This window comes from Nycticebus coucang, chromosome 10 (assembly GCF_027406575.1).
Source record: "Nycticebus coucang isolate mNycCou1 chromosome 10, mNycCou1.pri, whole genome shotgun sequence".
Lineage (NCBI taxonomy): Eukaryota > Metazoa > Chordata > Mammalia > Primates > Lorisidae > Nycticebus > Nycticebus coucang.
The window spans coordinates 49,953,542-49,976,094 of record NC_069789.1 but is presented as its reverse complement, the minus strand read 5'-3'; the positions used below and the strand labels follow the sequence as shown (position 1 = coordinate 49,976,094).

Below are 22,553 nucleotides of genomic sequence, written 5' to 3'. Positions count from 1 at the left end.
TAGGCCTAGATCAGCTCCTGGACTCTTGCAAGTGAAATGAGAAAGTGAGTTTTTGCTTCTGTGTAGGTAAGACAGGGCTCATGATGTGGGACAGCCCTTAAACACAAAAAGAGTACTAAACAATCACCAAGATTAACATCCTCTAAAAATAAAGAATTATCATATAAATACAGTTTAGGAGAATTTGATATATACATTTGCTTTTGTGCGTGGATAAGTATGATTCAAAATTGAGTCATCTCTCTCACACACACCTTAAAGTCTATTCATTAAAACAAGGTATGTGTAGGGGTTAGAGATAAATGAATACAAGCGTACACCACACATTACAAGGCAACTTAACAGCCCACGGTTTAGACAGTTGACAATGGCAAACCCTTAATTTATATTTAAAAAGCAGAAACAGAAACAACAAAATGACAGTAAAAAGTAATGATGCATTAAAAATAAAGTACGTTCCCCCAAATTTCAGAAAATATCTGTAACTGTACACAGTGACATGTATGTATATTGTATAGTATACACAAAGAAGACTAATTTAGAAATCTAAACAAATTTTAGTTTACGAATAACAATTGTTAGGAATATTTAATAACACTTTGTAAATTACAAGATAGATCTTAGCAATACATAAGAGTGTATTGGGTGGTGCCTGTGGCTCAGAGGGTAGGGCGCCAGTCCCATATAGGTGGTGGGTTCAAACCCAGTCCCAGCCAAACTGCAACAAAAAATAGCTGGGTGTTGTGGCGGGCGCCTGTAGTCCCAGCTACTCGGGAGGCTGAGGCAAGAGAATCGCCTAAGCCCAGGAGTTGGAGATTGCTGTGAGCTGTGTGACACCATGGCACTCTACTGAGGGCAATTAGGTAAGACTCTGTCTCTATTAAAAAAAAAAAAAAAAATGTTTTCTGTGGGTTTAGTAAGAACTGAAGAAGGGCTTTGGATTACTTTGTAGGCTACCAAGGGCTCACCAGACAGGCTTGAGAATCAGTACTTTCTAATGTTGGTTTTTATGTGGCTTCAAGTTGCTAAGTTCAACCTTAGCTTTGAATCTATACATGTTTTATAAGTCCACTTCTCAATACTGTCAGACTAAGTTCGGTCTGTTTGCAGAGGTTCTCAAGAGAAAGAATTTGACTCTATGGATCATATGTCTACTCCTGAAGGAGTTTGACACAAAATTAATCACCTGGTACAAATGTGGCTTTTGGGGCTTTTTTCATTAGGAGCAGCTGTGAAGATATTTCCAACAGGCCTCATATTGTTTATTGTAACACCAACTACATCTGTGCCAATATGGATACTGTAAAAGCAATCTGTGATCTTTTTTACACTTTAGAATTCAGGGATTTTGGAACACAAGTGAGGTGATAACATCTAAGGGGAAAATCAGGAAAATGTGAACATACAGACAGCTGCCCTGATTTCTATCACTTACCTATCTCAGAATTAAATTTTTCATTCAGTATACCCTCAAGCTTTTCCACACAGCGTTAAGTTCACCAGCACCTCTAGTAGCAACTCCACCCCTACATTTCCTGCTTCCATTTCCCCACCTTCAAGAAGGGGAATGAGAATCACCACTCTTTTCTCCATTGCTTTCATCTCCTTTTAAAGGCCAATCTTGTAGAAAGTAGATAGGCTGAGTGATATCATTTAAAAGAGACTCTTCTTACAGGGTAAAGGAGATGTTGCATAAATTTTCCCAGCTCATCAGGACAATTTCCCATCAGCTGATTTTAAAATGTTTAGACAACACAGGATTAGATAAAGACAATGTGGTATACACACACACACACACACACACACACACAGAGGACTATTTTTCAGCCATACCCATACTCACTTACTTAGGAAGCTAAATAACGTGTATGCACGGAAGCAGTGTGGAACAACAGACAACAATGGACAAGGGAGACACTGAGGGGTAAAGAGGAGAGGATAATTGGAGGTTGTTTGGTGGGTTGCTTCAGTGATGTGTCCACTAACGGCCCTGATTTCACCAAATGCAACACATCAATGCGGAAAAAAATTGTACTTGTACCCCATGAACATATACAAATTAAAAAAATGAAAGAAAAAAATTTTAAATAAAAATGTTTAGACAATCAAATTATGTTAGCGAAAAAGTTACAGTAATTTATGTGAGATATATCCTTTATAATGCCAGTTACATATACTAATAATGATTATCTACATCATGAGATATGTCAGATAAATGTTAAGTTGTAATGTATTTGATTATGACACTTTGCTGTGTATGCTGTCTTCACGGCAGCTCCATTAGCATTTCTATCAACTAATACTTTCAACATCTTCCCACTGCACTTTGCATAAAATTCAACTGCTTGTCCCAACCAACACAGCCAGCTATATCTGATCTAGCCCTGTTTACTCATACATACACAAGCTCCTTAAAGAGGAGTTCTGTTCACCAATATAGCCCCAAGTTGGAGTATAGTGCCTAATACTATGCAGGTGATCAGTAAATATTTGTTGAATAAATGAATGGCTATCATATGAATGGTTATTTTCCTGTTACTAACTACATCCTGAAGGAATGGAATTGAGTCAGCTTGAAAATGACATCCGTGTTTGTTCCCATAGCTATTAGAAACAGTTTACTGCCATGCTTATTTAAAAAGCTCAAAGCAAAACACAATAGGTTATAAATACATGTTATAAACAGCAGCATTTCCCAAGTGTGTTTCTACGGACATCAGTGCTACAAAATACTACTTTAAACTGGAGTTTAAGGGTCATATCTTATACCTAATTGCCTATACCTTTCCATCTGGATGTCTAAGAGATTTCTCAAATTTAACTTGTCCCAAACTGATTGGATATTCATCCTCTCAGTAAATGGCAAAACACACATCCCTCCGGTAGCTCAGACCAAAAACCTCTTAAAAGTTTTCTTTACTCTTCACTCTTCCATACTCATCAATCCACTGGCAAATTGTCTCAGCACTACACACATTTTCACTTTCACCCTGGTCCAAGCCACTGTATTCTTTTCCGTGTATTATTATAATTGCCTTCTCACTGGTCTCCCTACTTCCGTCCCTGCTTCTGTCCCTGGCCCTCCCTTATGTCTATTCTCAACATAGAAGAAGATTGGTCCTTTTCAAAGGAAAGTCAGATCATCTCATGCATCTACTGGCTTCCTATTTGATGCAGAATTAAAGCCAGTCTTTTCCATGGCTTGTACTACCCTACATGAATTGGCCTCTGATTATCCTTCCATCCTTACTGCCTATTACTCTACTCTAGATACAGCATGAAAAGAAAGCTTCTATCTCAGGGCCTTTGCACTTGTTCCCCACTTGATTGGTGAGGGTGTTTTTTTCAATATTCCTCATCAACTAAGAAAGCAATTCCAGCTCCACACCGGTTTTCTCCAGCTCCATTCACAAGCTTCATTTTACTTTATAGTATAGCATGCGAACTTTATGCCCACCCTGTATATACCACTGTCACATGCTTATTATATTCACTTATTGTCTGTTTCTGATATCAGAAGCTTTGTTTTGTTTCTGTCAACTGCCATATCCCTAGTATGAAGCCTAATCAAATACGTCACATGTCTGAGTGCGTATGGGGGAAGGGTGAGAGGAAGAACTATTGAAATTTTCACTTCAGAAATAGTGTTCCTTAGAGTATACTTTGGGAAACTCCAGTCTAAAAGTTCTGGAAGAAGAAGTAAGTTGGAACTTGTAGTTTTCTGATATGACCTTTGGCTCACAAAACAAATGCTTGAATAGGTAAAAGATGAAATGGCTCAATATTTAAAATGTTAAGCTGTATTTTAAAAGAAACTGGCTATTACGATAATCTAATTATCTACTAGATTTAAAAGGTATTGGATAGTAGGGTGGAAAATAACAAGAGTTTTGTTTGTGTCTTGTACAAATTATCTTTCTGAGCCTAAGACCCATCTGTAAAATACCCAAGGTATTGCTAGGAGGATTGAACATGATTGCTTACTTTGTATCTCGGTTTGACTTTTCTTTTTTTATTTCTTACAGATATAAAAAATTTCCATTTCAACTTTTCCTTCAAATGGAAAAATTGTGTTTTTTCTTTACAATCGCAAAATTTTAGGAACTAAACAATTCTAGATTTCTCTTTTCTTTAATGCCCTATCCTGATCCATTCTACAACCATCATCCCACTACTGGATGTCAGCATGGGACAATCTCAGCTGGACCAGAGTGGTAGAAAATGTCCCAGTAGGGAAATGAGATTTTTAACCAGACCTGCAACTCTTACTGGGGAAAAAGGAAAGACTGTATCAGAATGAGGAGGAAAGATTATGCAGCACTTAAAAAATACAGTTAATACTATAGTTTTATAATTCAGTGGAAGAAAACCCTATAGATTTAGTAAGAGAAAGAAAAGCTCAACATCATTAATTACCTTGGCTAATGGAGATGCTCATGTACTATGACTCAACCAAAGACTATCTCACTGGGATGTTGGGACATTTTTATGGAGTACTGTGAGTTCCTTACTGACAAGTTTGTGTCCTAGCCTCTCAAATCCTTATCTAAGAAGGAAGGTAAGTACTTCTTTTGCATACCAACATAACACTTTATACTCAGAACAATTATCCCAGCTTAGTAGTACAGTATTCACTTTTGCAGACAATAAATCGAGGCTAGGTGAAGTTAGGTAACTTGTCCATAATCACAATATTAACGGAATTGTAATTTAACAGTGTAATCCCCAAACTCCTGGTACACGAAGTGGAACTTGCCTGCAGAGAATGAGCAGGGGCCAGGCTTTCCGTATGGTCTTGGCCGTATTTAACCTGCCTTGTAACCTGCAGGTAAGAGAGCTATGGGAATAAAATGAGTTGCTGTAAAGTCAGTGCAAGAACATTATTGAGCACTCTTGATGAAGATCTGGTCTCGACTCAATGGACTCAAAAATAATTTCACAATTTCAAGTGTTTTTAGAAACTCGCCGCTTTCACTGCTTGAAAAATCAGGGGACTGTGCCCTCAGATAGTCAAAACGGGCCCGTCACTAGAGTTCCTCCTTCTACAGCTGGTTCAATGTCAATCTGGCCATCTTGAATTTTCCTGTAATTATTATCACAATCTCCCGCTGAGAGCAAAACCCTAGCCCCAACACCAGCACGGGCACTCCCCGCCCACCAAAGCTACGCGCATGTGCTCTCGCCGCCTCTCCTAAGGCTACCACCACCTGGTGGCGCCACTTCCCCCCACACGCGATTCCCCACTCAGCCCGCTCTTTCGAATACCTTTGTCCAATTCCATAAGGGCAGAGTTAGCATCCAGTTCCTGTTCGCCATACCCAGCATCTGCCAGGAAAGACTTTGTTGAGTTTGACGCCATGACTCGAGTAATTACTGGATTAGTCTAATCACAAAGATTGCAAACTCCCTCCACAACCGCCATCTTCTCCCGCCGCCTTCTCGCGGATTTTTCCTCCGCGCGCTGTCAAGCCGTGTAACGCATGCGCTTTGGTCACCCAGCAGTTCTCCGACCCCTCTGCGGCCCCCCGCGCAGGCGCTCAGGGAGCTCTTGGACTCCAGGTTCCCGCGGCTGGGAGAAAAGGAGGCGGGGATATGAAAGGGGAAGTGACTCCAAAGCGCCCGGACGCCGCGGCGGGAACCAATCAGGGAACGTGACGTCAGTTTGGCGCGGAGTTTGGCGGCCGGGGCTTACAGTGGCGGGAGTTGGAGGAAATAACGAGTCGTGGTGTGAGGGTGCGAGCTCCGATTTCGGCTCATCTTGGGGGCATCTCCACTGCTTTTTTTTCAGCTCAGCTTTTCCTTTGGCCCAGATGCTCTTCAGTTCGGTGCTTCGCCAGCCCCAGCTTGGCGTGCTGAGAAGTGGTGAGTAACGGTCCCAACCGCTGCTCGTTGCTGGCGGGATTCACCTCCCCCCCGCGAAATACACACCATCTTCGTTCAGGGCCGACTCCAATTCTGTTTACCAGCCGCCGAGTTCTCACACAGAAAAAGTGAATTAGTAAACTACTGAAGAAAGTTATACTTTCATTTCTTCGGGACACTTTTTAGTCATAATCGGGCTTTTTCAGTAGGCCGAAGAAAGGAGGGACGTTGAATTAACTGGCTTCTGAGGCCTCTTACGGCTTGTGTCAATATTGCGCTTTAACTAGAAGACGCGTGCATTTGTGTATGAGTGTTTCTGTTTCTCCCAACAGCTATGTGAGATCATCAAGACTCATATTCTTTGATTAATTCATTCGTTTGTTATAAAACCTTATGAGCCCTACTGTGTGCTATGATATACTAGGGAATGTGACTCGCTGTTAAGGAACTCAGTCAAGCAAAGAAGACTGAGAGCATCTGTTTCTTGCAGGGTCAAAATCTTCCCCACCCCCTACATGACGACGTGGTCATAAAAAATAATAATTATAGAGTGGAAGATGCCCATAACCACATCCCCCAGAAATGTCCACTGTTAATAGATAAAAGTATGTTATTCTAGATGTTTTTAGATGCCAGAGGGAGTATCTGTTATTTTCAGAAGTGGAATAAAAATGTTTTTTCACTTTAATAGGGTAAGTCAGACATAGTCCCATTTTAATGTATAGAAATCCAATTTATTTCCTACAGTTCTTTACGTTCCTGTGTTAAAACGTTGGCAGTAAGAGATTTGAGTTTAGGTTTGGGTGTTATCAACTTGAAACTTTTTGATAAATTTGTGGCAAAGCGGTTAACTACCCAGACTAACCTTGGATAGAAATGAAATCCTACTCACTTAAAGGCCATTTATATTCAGAAATCCTTTTTCTTTCTTTTTTTCTTTTTTAAAGGGAAACATGAAACAAACTATTGAAGTAGAGAAAGATAGACTTTACAGAGTAAGACAGTTACAAAGCAGGATACGTTTGCTGTCTAGGGCCAGTGGGCCTCCATTGCAAGGACAAGCAGGCTAAGAGGCCCAGACATCCTTTTTCACCATGAAACCAAATGGGAAACAAAAAGAAAAGAACTGAGAAGGGAGTTTTTATATTTAAGGAGTAGGTCTAAGAAAAGAATGTTGAAGAAGTAGACTTGAGGAGTAGTCCCTTAACTTTCTGCTCCCAGTCTAAAACTTTATTTTATACCATCCTTACTTCCCTCTTAGATAATTCTGTAAATATACTCTAATGCTCCTCTTTCTGTCTCTACAAGGACTTTGCCTGAGTCACTTCTCTGTCATGAGTGGCAGTATGCACCATATTAGTTAAGAGCTCTGTCTTAAGAGTTAAACTGCCTGGGTTTTAATTAACAGCTGTGCTCCTTACTATTTGTGTATTTGGAAAAGCTGTTGAGACTGTATTTTGTGACAGATTTTTTTCCCCAATTCTCCATTCCATCTGTCTACTTTTCCTCCTCCCTCTTTTCTATTCACAAATACTCATGTTCTGTGATAGACATTGAAATTCATTCATTGTAATATGTTGCCCACTGAAATCTATATGACCATCTATCTTCCCTTCACCTGCAATGTTGGTGTTCCATTCTTGGCCCCTTTTTTTCTACCTACTGCCAAGGATGATCATAGCTGTAATTAGGGCTTCTTCCTCTACTGCCTCCAACCTTCCATTGTCTGTCTGTACTGTACGTCCTCACTTAACAGTGTTGATAGGTTCTTAGGAACTGCTATTTTAAACAACAAAACAAAACAATGTATAATGAAACTAATTTTATCAAAGGTTAATTGATATAAACAAGAGTTAAGTTGAAGTGGCATATTTCTGGTCACAAAAATACCACTAACCTTTTAAATAAGGACTCCAAACACTTCTAATATTTAATATTGAAATAAACGTGAACCATACGTACCTGTAAGAAGAGTTGTTATAAACAAGTAAGATAATTATTTACTCCAGTTTTTGTGAATCAGTGAGTGATGGTGGTTGTAGTGGGATGGATTAAATAAAGGAATAAATGTACCACCACACAGTTCAAAAATAATCACAAATATGGCAGCTTGCTGAGCTCTTTTGTACCACATTATTTATTTTGTGCATTTTTGTGATTATTGTATACTTCACAAACTTGTTTTACAATTATTTGTATTTATTCATTCATTTTCTGATACCCTTATTCCAATTCTGGCCAATGGGTGCCCAGAGCCTATCCTGGCAGCTTATGGCACAAGGAAGGAGCCAGCCCTGGACAGTATGCCATCCCATTCATTACAGGGTGTACACACACACACACACACACACACACACACACACACACACACACACACACACACACACACACACACACACACACACACACACACACACACACACACACACACACACACACACACACACACACACACACACACACACACACACACACACACACACACACACACACACACACACACACACACACACACTGAGACCAGATAGATACATTGGTGAACCTAATGTACACATACATCTTTGGGAAGTGGGGAAAAAACAACACACAGACATGGGGAGAACGTGCAGACTCTACACAGTGATCCTAACCAAGAATTGACATTTTTCTCTCATTAGCACAATAATAAAATAATAATCAATAAAATGATATTGTTCAATAACCTTCTGTACTTTAGATCCATTTTTGATAAAAGTTGTGTAGATTGGTCTTCAGTCATATGTAGTCAGTCCCATAAGCATCTCAAACTCAAATGACCCAAACTGAACTTTTCCCCCAAACCTAGTATATTACCTGTTTTAAGGAGTGGCCCCATTATTTTAAATCAGTCTTCCTAGCAGAAATCTAAAGTCGATCAAAGACTCTTTTGTCTTCCTCACTATTACACATTCTAAAAGATTGCATAAAATCTCTAGAATCTATCCTCTTAATCCCCTCTAATTCTACCTCTTGAATCTGTTTTGTTCTTACCATTCTATTTCCCTAGGTTGGGCCCTAATACCTTCTTGTCTGAACTATAACAAGTCTCCCAAATGGCCTCCTAATTTCTGTCTCTCCAGTTTATTCTCCACAATGCTGCCAATAATCTTTTTAAAATGGAACTCTGGGCCAGGCACAATGGCTCACACCTATAATTCCAGCACTTTGGGAAGCCAAGGTGGGAGGATTGCTTGAGTTCAGGAGTTCGAGACCAGCCTAGGCAATATAGTGAAATCTTAGTTCTACAAAAAAATTAAAACTTTTTTTTAATTAATTAAATATTTTTTCTTTTGAGATAGAATCTCATTCTGTCGCGCAGGCTAAAGTGCTGTGACATCACCCTAGCTCATAGCAAACTGAAACTCTTGGGTTCAAACGATCCTCCAGCCTCAGCCTCCCAAGTTGATGGGACAGCAGGTACCCGCCATAACACCTGGCTATTTCTTTTGTTTTTTAATAGTGAGGGGGTCTTGCTCTTGCTCAGGCTGTTCTGGAATGCCTGAGCTCAAGTGATCCTCTCACCTTGGCCTCCCATAGGATTACAGGCATGAGCCACCATACCCATCCCTAAAACTTTTTTTTTAAATGTTTAAAATGAAGTACTATGTGCCTATAGTCCCAATTGCTAATGAAGCTGAGGCAGGAGGACCATTTGAGCCCAGGAATTTGAGTTATAGTGAGCTATGATGGGGCTGCTGCACTCCAGCCTGGACAACAGAGTAAGAGTATTTTTTTTTTTTTTTTGGCCGGGGCTAGGTTTAAACCTGCCACCTCCGGCATATGGGACCGGCGCCCTACTCCTTGAGCCACAGGCGCCGCCCCAGAGTAAGAGTATTTTTAAAAAAAAAATAAATAAAGTGGAATTCTGATTACTTACTTTCCTGTGTAGCTTTAGATTGGTATCTAAATGTATTTATCATAATGTTTAATAGATGGAAAGAATATAATTTCTGCCAATATTGTGAATATTGACAATTCTAAAATGTTATAATCATTCTTTTCTAATAGAATGTAAATACTATAGTGGTTTGATAATCACATATTTTTGAAAATATGAACGAATTCTTAAGTTCTAGACATTCTACATAGTTGTTTTTTCTCTCGAACTTATTTCTATTTTATTCATCGCACAGAATTTGTCCAAATCTAGTTGAATATTATGCTTCAAAAGTTCTTTTTTGATCATATACCACCTTCTCTGGGTCAAAAACTACATATATTTACATTGCTATCTTCTGTCAATAAGACTTCAATTGTTGGCTCAGCACCTGTAGCTTTAGCGGCTAAGGCGCCAGCCACATATACCAGAGCTGGCAGGTTCAAATCCAGCCCGGGCCAGCTAAACAACAATAACAACTACAACCAAAAATTAGCTGAGCGTTGTGGCAGGCACCTGTGGTCCCAGTTATTTGGGAGGCTGAGGCAAGAGAATTGCTTAAGCCCAGGAATTAGAGGTTGTTGTGAGCTGTGATGCCACAGCACTCTACCCAGGGCAACAGCTTGAGACTTTGTCTCAAAAAAAAAAAAAAAAGACTTCTATTGTTAAAACTTTCTTCTGGATAGAATTATCATTACAATTATTATTAGTATACAATTGATAAAAACAATATAGAGTAATATTGATAAATAATAAGCAAAAAGTAAAATTTTAAAAAGATGAATTTGGGTGAGTGTATGGTGCCTTTATTAAAGGAATTATTCAGTTACCTCTTAGTTAAGATCCTAGAGGTTTTTTATTTAAACATTTTTAATTGATAACCAAAAGTTTTTATACTTTGGATCAGTGGAGAGATTCTGATTGGGACATGCAAATACCTTTCCTTATGTTAAGCTCACAAACATCCATTTCCTCAGCTGGAAGAAAGGAAGTGATGAAAGGGGAAGGGAAAGGGGGTGCCTCAACATTCTCAGACAGATCAGTTTCTTAGATCAGTTTTAGAAATGCATACACAGTCATGTCCCTTTATAACAGAGATATGTTCTGAGAAATTGTGCAAACATCATAGAGTGTACTTTGTACTTACACAGCCTAAATGGTATAGGTGGCTGTATGGTTTAGCCTATTATTCCTAGGCTACAAACCTGTACCTCATATACTGAGCACGTATTGTAGGAAATTGTAACTTAGTGTTAGGTATATATGTATGTAAACATATCTCAACATAGAAAAGGCACAGTAAAAATATGGTATAACAGATAAAAAATGGTATACTTGTATAGGATACTTACCATGCATGGATCTTGCAGGACTGGGTATTGCTCTGGGTGGGTGAATCACTGAGTGAGTGGTTAGTGAATGGGAAGGTCTAGGATATTACTATAGACTACTGTAGACTTGACAACATTGTACATTTAGGCTACACTAAATTTGTTAAAACATTTTTTTCTTCAATAATAAATTAACCTTAGCTTAATATAACTTTTTTACTTATGAATGTCTTAATTTTAACTTTTTTACTTTTATAATATTTAGCTTAAAACAAACACGTTGTACAGGTATATATAAATAGGTTCTTTATATCTTTATAAGCTTTTTTCTATTTTTAAATTATTTTTAATTTTTTAAGCTTTTAAAAAAATAACTAAGACACAGATACACACATTAACTTAGGCCTACGGGGTCAGGATCATCAAGATGTCGCGAGGCAATAGGAATTTTTCAGCTCCATTGTGATTTTAGGGGACCACCAACATATAAGCAGTCCTTTGACAACCAAAATGACACATCTAAGATCCTCTTACCGCACACCAGTTTAAAATCACTGCTAAGAAAAGTAATGTGAATATGATCTCTCTCTCTCAAAATATCTTATTGTATTGTACTTACCCTTTGTATGATGTAGGATGATATAGTGCCCACGTGGTGAGATGAGCTGAGGAGAATGACACTCCTCAGTAGGCAGGCACTGTAGCATAATGTTAGATGACTATGGGCCTTCTGACTATATGAGACTACTGGATTTTGCTAGTAACTTAAGAGTTTGTAGTAATGTTGATACAGAAACTCCAAAAACAGAAAAATTTTAATTGAAGTGAATGGTAGTTTTAATGGTAATACTTGTGTGGTTGTCTCTTTGCTTGGTTTTTCCAATCTTTTTTTTTGTTGGGGATTCATTGAGGGTACAAGATACCAGGTTACACTGATTACATTTGTTAGGGTAAAGTCCCTCTTACAATTGTGTCTTGCCTCCAAATGGTGTATCATACACCGAGACACCCCCCACACACTTTTTCCAATCTTAATGTACTAGTGAGCAACTCCATTTAAGATGTTAAGCCCCCACCAAATAAAAGATGGTAAGCCCAAAGCTATATCTCACCAGAAGTTGGGATGCACTTTCCTTTCTTCCTTAGGACTCCCTAAGAAAATGTCAGAAACTATGTACTTTAGAGAACTATAGATTACAAATGGATCTATATTAAATATCTAAAAGTTTTTAAGAACAAAAATTTACCTCTGCATTTGTTAGAAATACTGCAATGTGATGCTATATTGGAATTTTGTAAGGAATTGTCTTATTTTAGGATGGTCTTCTCAGTACCCTCTACAGTCCCTCCTAACTGGTTATCAGTGCAGCAGTAATGATGAACACACTTCTTATGGAGAAACAGGAGTCCCAGTTCCTCCCTTTGGATGCACCTTCTCTTCTGGTAAGACAATTACTGTCTAGGCTAGGCTTGGACAGAAATGATCCGTAGAGGGAATATATACTGGGTGTCTCTGTTTTAAAGAAAAGTAAGTTAGAGTTTTTCTAATTAGAGTTTTTCTAATAACTATTAGGGTTTTTCTAATAACTATTCTCTTCTGATTTATAAAATAAACCATTCTTAATCTATGCATAATTAACAAAATTGTATGTTATCTCTATAGCATTGGATTTTTATAGCCATCTTTTTTGAACTGGTTTAAGTAAAGGGTTGCAAAGGTTCAGCCACTCTGAAAACTGTTTTACCCAGTAAATACATACCCCTTTTGCTCTGGTTGATTAGATCTCTTTCTGTGACTGAGTGGGGTAGTATATGAACAGAAATAGAAATACTTGTCCCCACTCTTAATAGGAGAGGGAAGGTAAAAGCTTGTGTAAATAAAATTTAAAACTGATAGGCTCAGTCTGCTGGTGGCCTATATCACCATATGTCTTTATTTGCCATTGGCCATTAGCATTCTTCTTTAGGTTAAGAACCACCCTTGACTTAGCCCTTCTCTAAATAAGAGATTATCTGAAGATACTTTTGTTGGTTTGAGTCAGCTTAAAAAGTGTTGTGTTATTCTATATATTTTAATCTTCATTTTTTATTTAGCTCCCAATATGGAACATATACTAGCAGTTGCCAATGAAGAAGGCTTTGTTAGATTATATAACACTGAATCACAAACTTGCAAAAAGAAATGCTTCAAAGGTAAGTCTAGGTCTATAATTTTTATTTTTAAGTTACTTTTAATTCATAAAAATAAATTTTTATTTAAATACATTCTTAGTCTGTTTAATGTTGCCATAAAGGAATACCTGAGACTGGGTCATTTATAAAGAAAAAAAGAAAGTTTGTGTGGCTCATGCTTCTGCTGGCTGGAAGACTAGGCATTTGGTGAGGGCCATAGACTGCTTCCACTATGGCAGAAAGTGAAGAGGAGCCCACTATTCAGAGATCACATGGCAGGAGAGGAAGAAAAAGAGGGGCAGGAAGGTGCCAGGCTCTTTTTAATAAGCAGCTTTTGTCTTGAGGGAGCTAATAAAGAACATACTCCTTCCCCAGTGAAGGGATCCATCCCTGTGACCCAACACCTCCCAATAGACTCCACCTCCAGTATTGGGGATGAAACCTCAGTGTGAGATTTGGAAGGACAAACATCTAAACTAAACATCTAAACATTCCCAGTCATGTGCACTTCTCTTCGTAGGGATCAGGTCAAATGAAAATGGTGGATTGTCTGTCTATATCAGTTAACTATGACAATGCCTTTACTGAGAGTTAAAAAAAAATGCATTATAGGATTTAAAATTAGTTCTTTAAAAAAGTTAAATCTTTTACATTTACTGTGGTTGGGGAACCATTGCTTTAAAATATTTATATTGATGGAGAAACTTTTATCTGTAAAGCAAAGTTCTGCTGACCTTAAAAAACTAATAATATGGAACTAGTAAAGTGTTGAAATAACTAAAATAAAACAAAGGCTATAACTGATGTTGAAGTGCAAAGAAAACATAAATGTCAGAGAGAGAGGTCTCATGTACTAAAGAAGCCTAGGAAAATTTTTCATGAAAAATGGGGCATTTGAGTTGGATTGTAACATTTAGACCAATGGAGATGGAATAAGGCTTTTCAGGTGGAGGGAAAAACATTAGCAAAGGCCTAGACATAGGAAAACATAGGATATAGTAAGAAAATAGGGAGTATCCAGTTTGGTTGGAATAAGGTACATGGAGACCAGAAATAAAGCCAAAGTGTGCAGGCCCTTAAATATCATATAAAGTATTTTAGAATCTAGAGCAGTGTTTTTCAAGCTTTTTTATTTCATGGCACACTTGAACCTATAGTTAAACTTCTGTGGCACACTTAAATTATGTAGATCAAAAAAAATAATATACTTACTATGCTTTGAACTTCTTTCAAAAATAATTTAATAGGCAGCACGCCTAAGATCCTATGGCACACTGGTGTGTTGCAAGTCACTGCTCTAGAGAGCATCATGAAGATTTTTGAACTGGAAAATGTTTCAGAAACATTTCATTTTAGAAAATATATTACTAGTCAACTCATGGAAAGGAATTGGATGTCAGATGGTAGTTCTCAAATGTGTAATGAAGGGAATGTGTGATATTTTTGCATCTATAAATTCTGTTTGGCCCACGGGCCATGGGGTGCTGATCACTGATCTTTTCACTACAGCTTTCAAAGCATTTTAACTGCTATTGTTTTGGCTACCTCAGAACACAGTCTAGACATTTCATTTACCATTTTCTTTGTTTAGAATGGATGGCTCACTGGAATGCTGTCTTTGACCTGGCCTGGGTCCCTGGTGAACTTAAACTTGTAAGTAACTTTTATTTCACTGGGATTTGGGTAAATGACTGGTAAGTGGTTGCTTTATTAAATTGTGTTACCTTGCTTTTGAAAGGTTACAGCAGCAGGTGATCAAACAGCCAAATTTTGGGATGTAAAAGCTGGCGAGCTGATTGGAACATGCAAAGGACATCAATGCAGTCTCAAATCGGTTGCCTTTTCCAAATTTGAGAAAGGTTGGTTGGTAGTTATTTTCTTTCATCTCTTTAACCTTTTTTATGGTAGAAAAATAAGAAACTGTAATTGTTTCTGTCCTTTCTCATGTCAAAGTTGCTATTTACTCTATGTAGATTATTGAAATTCTAATATGACTGAAAAAATGAAATAAGTTGGTTTGTTTTAGGCCCATTTTTGTGCACATTATTTCCAGCTTACCCCTGAAAGTCAAGAGTGTTCAGGAAACTTCTTTTCTATAATCTTGCAGATAAACATTTAAAAACAGGCATAATAACCACTATTCAATTTTGTTCATTGAAGTTAAAACCTTGTACTGGGTACTCATTAACTCTGTTTTATAAACAGAGTTACTTTAATTGTAAAATCTAAAAGGGATGTGAGGCTGGTTAGAAACTTGATAAATTGAACACGATTCTCTACCTAAAAATTTATCGTGTGATGAGTTTAAGTGGCCTAGGTTCCTAGCACTTTTTTAAAACTGTTATTTACTCACAATTGACTTTCATATGTTTATTTTACCATTATGATGGAAAAGGAAGACTTAAAGAGTAATATAACACAGAATGTTATTGTAGCAAGTAGGGAAAAACTTAGCAGGGGTGTCTACATCTTCATTTCTGAGTTGTGTGTTTTTTTTTTTTTGGAGACACTCTTACTCAGTCACCCTGGGTAGCGTGCCATGGCGTCATAGCTTACAGCACCTTCAGACTCTTGGGCTTGAGTGGCCCTCTTGTCTCAGCCTCCCAAGAAGCTGGGACTGCAGCTACCCCCACAATGCTCAACTAGTTTTCTTTTTCCTTTTTTTTAGAGACAGTGTCTCACTTTGCTCAGGCTGGTCTTGAACTCCTGAGTTCAAGTGATCTGCCCACCTTGGCCTCTCAGAGTGCTAGGATTATAGGCATGAGCTACTGTGCTCGGCACATTTCTGGTTTTTTGTTTTCTTTTTCCTTTATTCATTTCTCATTAAATTCATTTTTAAAAAGTAGACCAAGAAATATTCATCTCAAAGAAGTCTTTGAATTAATCTGACTTTAATCTCAAAATAATACAGACAATTCAACGTAGTGCTGGAAGTTCTAGCCAATACAATTAGGCAAGACAAGGAAATAAAGGGAATCCAAATGGAAGCAGAGGAGGTCAAACTCTCCCTCTTTGCTAACGACATGATCTTATACTTAGAGAACCCCAAAGACTCAACCACAAGACTCCTATAAGTCATCAAAAAATACAGTAATGTTTCAGGATATAAAATCAATGTCCACAAGTCAGTAGCCTTTGTGTACACCAATAACAGTCAAGATGAGAAGCTAATTAAGGACACAACTCCCTTCACCATAGTTTCAAAGAAAATGAAATACCTAGGAATATACCTAACGAAGGAGGTGAAGGACCTCTATAAAGAAAACTATGAACTCCTCAGGAAGGAAATAGCGGAGGATATTAACAAATGGAAGAACATACCATGCTCATGGATGGGAAGAATCAACATTGTTAAAATGTCTATACTTCCCAAAGCAATCTACCTATTCAATGCCATTCCTATCAAAATACCAACATCGTACTTTCAAGATTTGGAGAAAATGATTCTGCGTTTTGTATGGAACCCCGTATAGCTAAGGCAGTTCTCTGTAACAAAAATAAAGCTGGGGGCATCAGCATACCAGATTTTAATCTGTTCTACAAAGCCACTGTGCTCAAGACAGCATGGTACTGGCACAAAAACAGAGACATAGACACTTGGAATCGAATTGAAAACCAAGAAATGAAACTAACATTTTACAACCACCTAATCTTTGATAAACCAAACAAGAACATACCTTGGGGGAAAGACTCCCTATTCAATAAATGGTGTTGGGAGAACTGGATGTCTACATGTAAAAGACTGAAACTGGACCCACACCTTTCCCCTCTCACAAAAATGGATTCAAGATGGATAAAGGACTTAAATTTAAGGCATGAAACAATGAAAATCGTCCAAGAAAGCATAGGAAAAACACTGGAAGATATTGGCCTGGGGAAAGACTTCATGAAGAAGACTGCCATGGCAATTGCAACAACAAAAATAAACAAATGGGACTTCATTAAACTGAAAAGCTTCTGTACAGCTAAGGAGACAATAACCAAAGCAAAGAGACAACCTACACAATGGGAAAGGATATTTGCATATTTTCAATCAGACAAAAGCTTGATAACTAGGATCTATAGAGAACTCAATCCACATGAAAAAAACCAACAATCCCATATATCAATGGGCAAGAGACATGAATAGAACTTTCTCTAAAGACGACAGACGAATGGCTAACAAATACATGAAAAAATGTTCATCATCCATATCTATTAGAGAAATGCAAATCAAAACCACCCAGAGATACCATCTAACCCCAGTGAGAATGGCCCACATCACAAAATCTCAAAACTGCAGATGCTGGCGTGGATGTGGAGAGAAGGGAACACTTTTACACTGCTGGTGGGACTGCAAACTAGTACAACCTTTCTGGAAGGAAGTATGGAGAAACCTCAAAGCGCTCAAGCTAGACCTCCCATTTGATCCTGCAATCCCATTACTGGGCATCTACCCAGAAGGAAAAAAATCCTTTTATCATAAGGACACTTGTACTAGACTGTTTATTGCAGCTCAATTTACAATCGCCAAAATGTGGAAACAGCCTAAATGCCCACCAACCCAGGAATGGATTAACAAGCTGTGGTATATGTATACCATGGAATACTATTCAGCCATTAAAAAAAATGGAGACTTTACATCCTTCGTATTCACCTGGATGGAAGTGGAAGACCTTATTCTTAGTAAAGCATCACAAGAATGGAGAAGCATGAATCCTATGTACTCAATTTTGATATGAGGACAATTAATGACAATTATGGTTATGGGGGGAGAAGCAGAAAGAGGGAAGGAGGGAGGGGGGTGGGGCCTTGGTGTGTGTCACACTTTATGGGGGCAAGACATGATTGCAAGAGGGACTTTACCTAACAATTGCAATCAGTGTAACCTGGCTTATTGTACCCTCAATGAATCCCCAACAATAAAAAATAATAATAATGCAGACAAATGATTACAATCTCCTTTATCATTACAAAAATATATTTTAAAAAGGAATATTTTCATTATTCACTTGAGCACTCAGGAATATTAAACTGAATTTTTGAGGTGGTGTGGACTTTTTAAAAAGTCACTTTTTATCTATTGTGTTTGCTGTTGAAACGGAACCTTGAAGAGGAAATGCGTGGCGTGATTTTTGGTCTCTAAGTCATTAACCTACGTAAGTGTAAAGTTAGGTATGCTTGTGTTTTAGTTTACTATACCTCTGTATCCATGTTGATTCTGAGTTTATAAAAGTTAAATTAAGATCATGAATATTTACCTCAGTAAAGAAATAGAAAAGGAAAGCAGTGTCTTTTAGTCTGTTTAATTTTTAAAACTCTGTGCATGTAAATCAATCTATGCCAATCTATGTGGTCTAGTAGAAAAAGCATTGAGTTAGAAATTGGGGCAGATGGCTTTTATCATGGCTTTCAGTAATCCCTAAGTGCACTAGTGTGAAATTAGTCTGGTTGGATACTGCCCCCAAGACCCCGTCGGTTAGTTGGTCAAACAGGCTAGATTTTAGCCCCGCTCACTTCCTCTACCATGTACTCTCTTGGCTAGGCACACATTTACAACCATACATAGAAGCCCTGTGTTTTATTCTGGACTATTAGACAAAGTCATTTTTATCTCCCTGGGCCTTCATTTCCTAATTTAGTAAGATTAATACCTATTGTACTTAGCTCACAAAAATATTATAAACATAATAGTGAGGTGAGATACAAATGTATTAAAATAATTGATCACCATATAAATGCTTAGTGTGGATTTTTCTGTAGGTGGTGTGATTGAAAAAATCATTGGTCTAGTTCTTTCAGCAGTACATGGGCAGGATACAAATATTCTTGAGAACTTACTAGTAGATAATTAAAGTTGATTATAAATTTATTTCTATTTCCTCTGCTGCAAACTTACCTGTATTTGCAACTTCTTTCTCATTCTTCAGTTTAAGGCTGCGCTTTCCTCCTAGGTCACTGGTTTTCAACTCTGTACATTAGTTACCTGCAGAGGTTCTTCAAAATATGAGCTGGAACATATTCTTCTTAGTAAAGTATCTCAAGAATGGAAGAAAAAGTACTCAATGTACTCAGCCCTACTATGAAACTAATTTGGGGCTCTCACATGAAAGCTATAACCCAGTTACAACCTAACAATAGGGGGAAGTGGGAAAGGAAGGGGAGGGAGGGGGTGGTGGGTAGAGGGAGGGGGATCAGTGGGATCATACCTGTGGTGCATCTTACAGGGGTATTTGCGAAACTTGGTAAATGTAGAATGTAAATGTTTTGGCACAGTAACTGAGATAATGCCAGGAAGGCTATGTTAACCATTGTGATGAAAATGTGTCAAATGGTCTATGAAGCGAATGTATGATGCCCCATGATCATATCAATGTGTACAGTTATGATTTAATAAAAAAAAAAAGAAAGAAAAAAATAATTAAAGAAGAATTTCTAGGGCCAGGCACTGTGGCTCATGCCTGTAATCCTAGCATTCTGGGAAGCTAAGGTAGTTGGATTCCCTGAGCTCACAAGTTCGAGAACAACCTGAGCAAGAGTGAGACCCCATCTCTAAAAATAACCAGGCACTGTGGCGGGTGCCTGTAATCCCAGCTACTTGGGAGGCTGAGGCAAGAGAATCATTTGAGCCCAAGAGTTTGAGGTTGCTGTGTCAGCTATGACTCCATAACACTCTACCAAGGGCGACAAAGTGAGACTCTGTCTCAAAAAACAAAAACAAAAAACAGAATTTCTAGGAGATGGGTCAAGGGTCTGTTTTTTTAAAGTTCCTCAAGGGATTCCAGTGTGCTAAGGCTGAGAAACATCTTGATCCTCCCTTAAGGTTTCATTCCATCATTTGTGTTCTCATAGTTCTGGTATCTTCAAGCTCTCCCTTTCTGTTAGCTGTTTCTCCTTAGGAAAGACTCAAGAATGTCTGTGGCCTATCCCTCAAAACATCTTAACCTTGTGTTCTCTTTAGCTGTTATACTTTCTTATTTCTTGTCTTCTAAGTTACTTAAGAGTAATCAAAAGCTGACTAAATTTTTTTCATCTCAGCTTGTTTCAATCTTCCATATTTTGCTCTCTTCCTGAAATCACCCTTGCTAAGGTCATTAACTATCCAATTGTCAAAAGCCATGAAATTTTTTAGGCTTTTTTTATACTTGTATAATACTTGACACTTCTGGACATTTGTAAAATTCACAAATTTTTTTTTCTTCCTTAAAATCTGGGATACCACTTCCTTCTGGTTCTCCTCCTGGCTTTCTACACTTATTCCTTTATAGTTGCTTTGTGTATCATACTTCTTTACCTAGCTTGAAGTGTTGGCAAGGCCCAGGATTTGGTGTGTGGCCTTTTTTTTCTTTCAGTGTATACACCTTCTCCTTGGACAGTATCATCTATATCAATTATGTTTTGTTTTTCCCTCAACTTGTATTGGCCCAGATCTATATTTTTTTATTTTTTTAAGTTAATTGTTATTTTATTGTACAAGAAAAATATTCTGCAATATTTGTTAAATAACAATAATTCCCAACAATAATCACTCTTCAAGTCTTATAAGCCTCACCATCTGGTAAGATGTAGTGAGTGTCTTTCATCCTTATAATAAGCTCCATCAGTATTACCATAAATCACAATAAAACCGCAAAGATTTTCTAAATGGCTTCCAAATTTCTGCACAGATGCCTTTATTTAGTGCAGAGGTAAATAATAAGCAGGTTGGCATAGAAACTAGAAGGATAGCTGAAAGGAAAAAAATGTTGACAATTGGCAAGTTTAGAAGGAAGGATTTATGGGAGTTCATTATACCATTCTTTTGACTTAATTTTTAAGTTACAGTTGGTTGAGTATCATCATGCTCTTTTCCAGCCTTGCCTAAAAAAATGTATTCAGTTACTGCTTTTCAAACCAGAAACAGAAAATCAGCTCTTCCCCAAGTGATGCCCCCTTTCTATTCTGTCTAAAATAGCTTGAAAGCTTAAGGGCCTGCAGTATACTGGTCTGGTTTTTAAAGTTCTTGGAAAGTGTCTGACTCAATCTCTCATCGAAAGTCTGTGATGGTTACTGCTCTGTCCACAACAGTCACATGGCTGCAGCTATAGAACAGGGGTAGCTTGCCCTGTGGGTGAAATCCTTTCCGATGACAGGAAGATATCTACTCTATCTAGTCCATGAATCAGTTAAAGAATCCAGTTTCCTGGACCTTGGGGGAACAAACAATGGCTATATCGACTCGGACAACATCATCTGCTAGGAGCAGTGAGTGTAGGTCAACACTGAACCAGACCTACATTTTTAGACTTAACCTCTCCACAGGCACTTCAAATTCAACATATCCAAAACTGAACTCAAGATTTCACACACACAGACCCCCATCAATGCCATCTTTATTCTCTCTTCTGGTATCATTTCCCTGAAGAATTTCCCTTAACATTTCTTCTAGTCCAAGTCTACTTGTAGTAAATTATTTTCCTTTATATGAAAATGTTCTGGCTCAGTGCCCATAGATCAGTGGTCACCAGCCATGGGGCTGGTGGGTTCAAACCTGGCCCAGGCCTGCTAAACAACAATGACAACTACACACACACACACAAAAATAGCCAGGCACTGTGGTGAGTACATTTCAACCCATTTCTCTCAACCCTATATAACTTCTATACTAATTTCTATCTCAGCAGATTTTCTTGCTCTACGCATGCATATAAATGAAATGGTACAATATGTGGTCTTCTGTTACTGGCTTTTTTCACTTAGCATAATGTTCGATCTTATTTCTCTTCTTTAAATAGAATGATTTCTATTAGTCTATATTCAAGTTCACTCTCTTTTTTGTTCTTAAACTTATCCAGTGAGTTTTTATCATTTCACTTGTTGTATTTTATAGTACTAAAATTTCCTTTTTGGGTTTTTTTGTTAAATAAATTATTTTTCTTGACATTTATTGTCTTTTCATTGGTAACAAGTGTATATTTCTTTCCCTTATCTGACATAGTTATAATCTACTTTACAACTTTGTCTGATAAATCAACATATGGATTTTCTTGAGGTTAGCATTCCTTTATTTCTTTTCCCTTGAGAATAACTAACTTTCTTGACTCTTTGCATGTCAACTGATTTAAGATTATATTCTGAGTACCCAGGTATAGTGGTGTGTGCCTGTAGTCCCAACTATTCAGGGGATTTAGGCAGGAGGATTGCCTGAGCCCAGGAGTTTCAGGTTGCTGTGAGCTAGGCTGATGCCATGACAGTTTAACAAAGCAAGACTATTTCAAAAAAGAAAGAAAAAAAGATTATATCCTGGGCATTGTAAACGGTTATGTTGGGTTCTG

General features: G+C 37.9%; 2 protein-coding genes across 3 annotated transcripts in view; one reads left to right on the top strand and one right to left on the bottom strand.

Moving 5' to 3' along the window:
* INTS7 (integrator complex subunit 7) overlaps positions 1 to 5,736 on the bottom strand; it is a 125,891-nt gene extending 120,155 nt beyond the window's left edge. The window contains exon 1 of the mRNA XM_053605370.1: positions 5,266 to 5,736. Within this exon, the coding sequence (XP_053461345.1) occupies positions 5,266 to 5,359 (94 nt within the window). The 5' untranslated portion in view covers positions 5,360 to 5,736. The remainder of the gene's footprint in view (positions 1 to 5,265) is intronic.
* The window catches only part of DTL (denticleless E3 ubiquitin protein ligase homolog), a 53,291-nt gene continuing 36,218 nt past the window's right edge, over positions 5,481 to 22,553 (top strand). For both annotated transcript variants that reach the window (XM_053605372.1, XM_053605371.1), the window contains exons 1-5: positions 5,481 to 5,862; positions 12,406 to 12,531; positions 13,183 to 13,281; positions 14,852 to 14,913; positions 14,999 to 15,119. In XM_053605372.1, coding sequence (XP_053461347.1) covers positions 5,481 to 5,862; positions 12,406 to 12,531; positions 13,183 to 13,281; positions 14,852 to 14,913; positions 14,999 to 15,119 — 790 coding nt within the window. The remainder of the gene's footprint in view (positions 5,863 to 12,405; positions 12,532 to 13,182; positions 13,282 to 14,851; positions 14,914 to 14,998; positions 15,120 to 22,553) is intronic.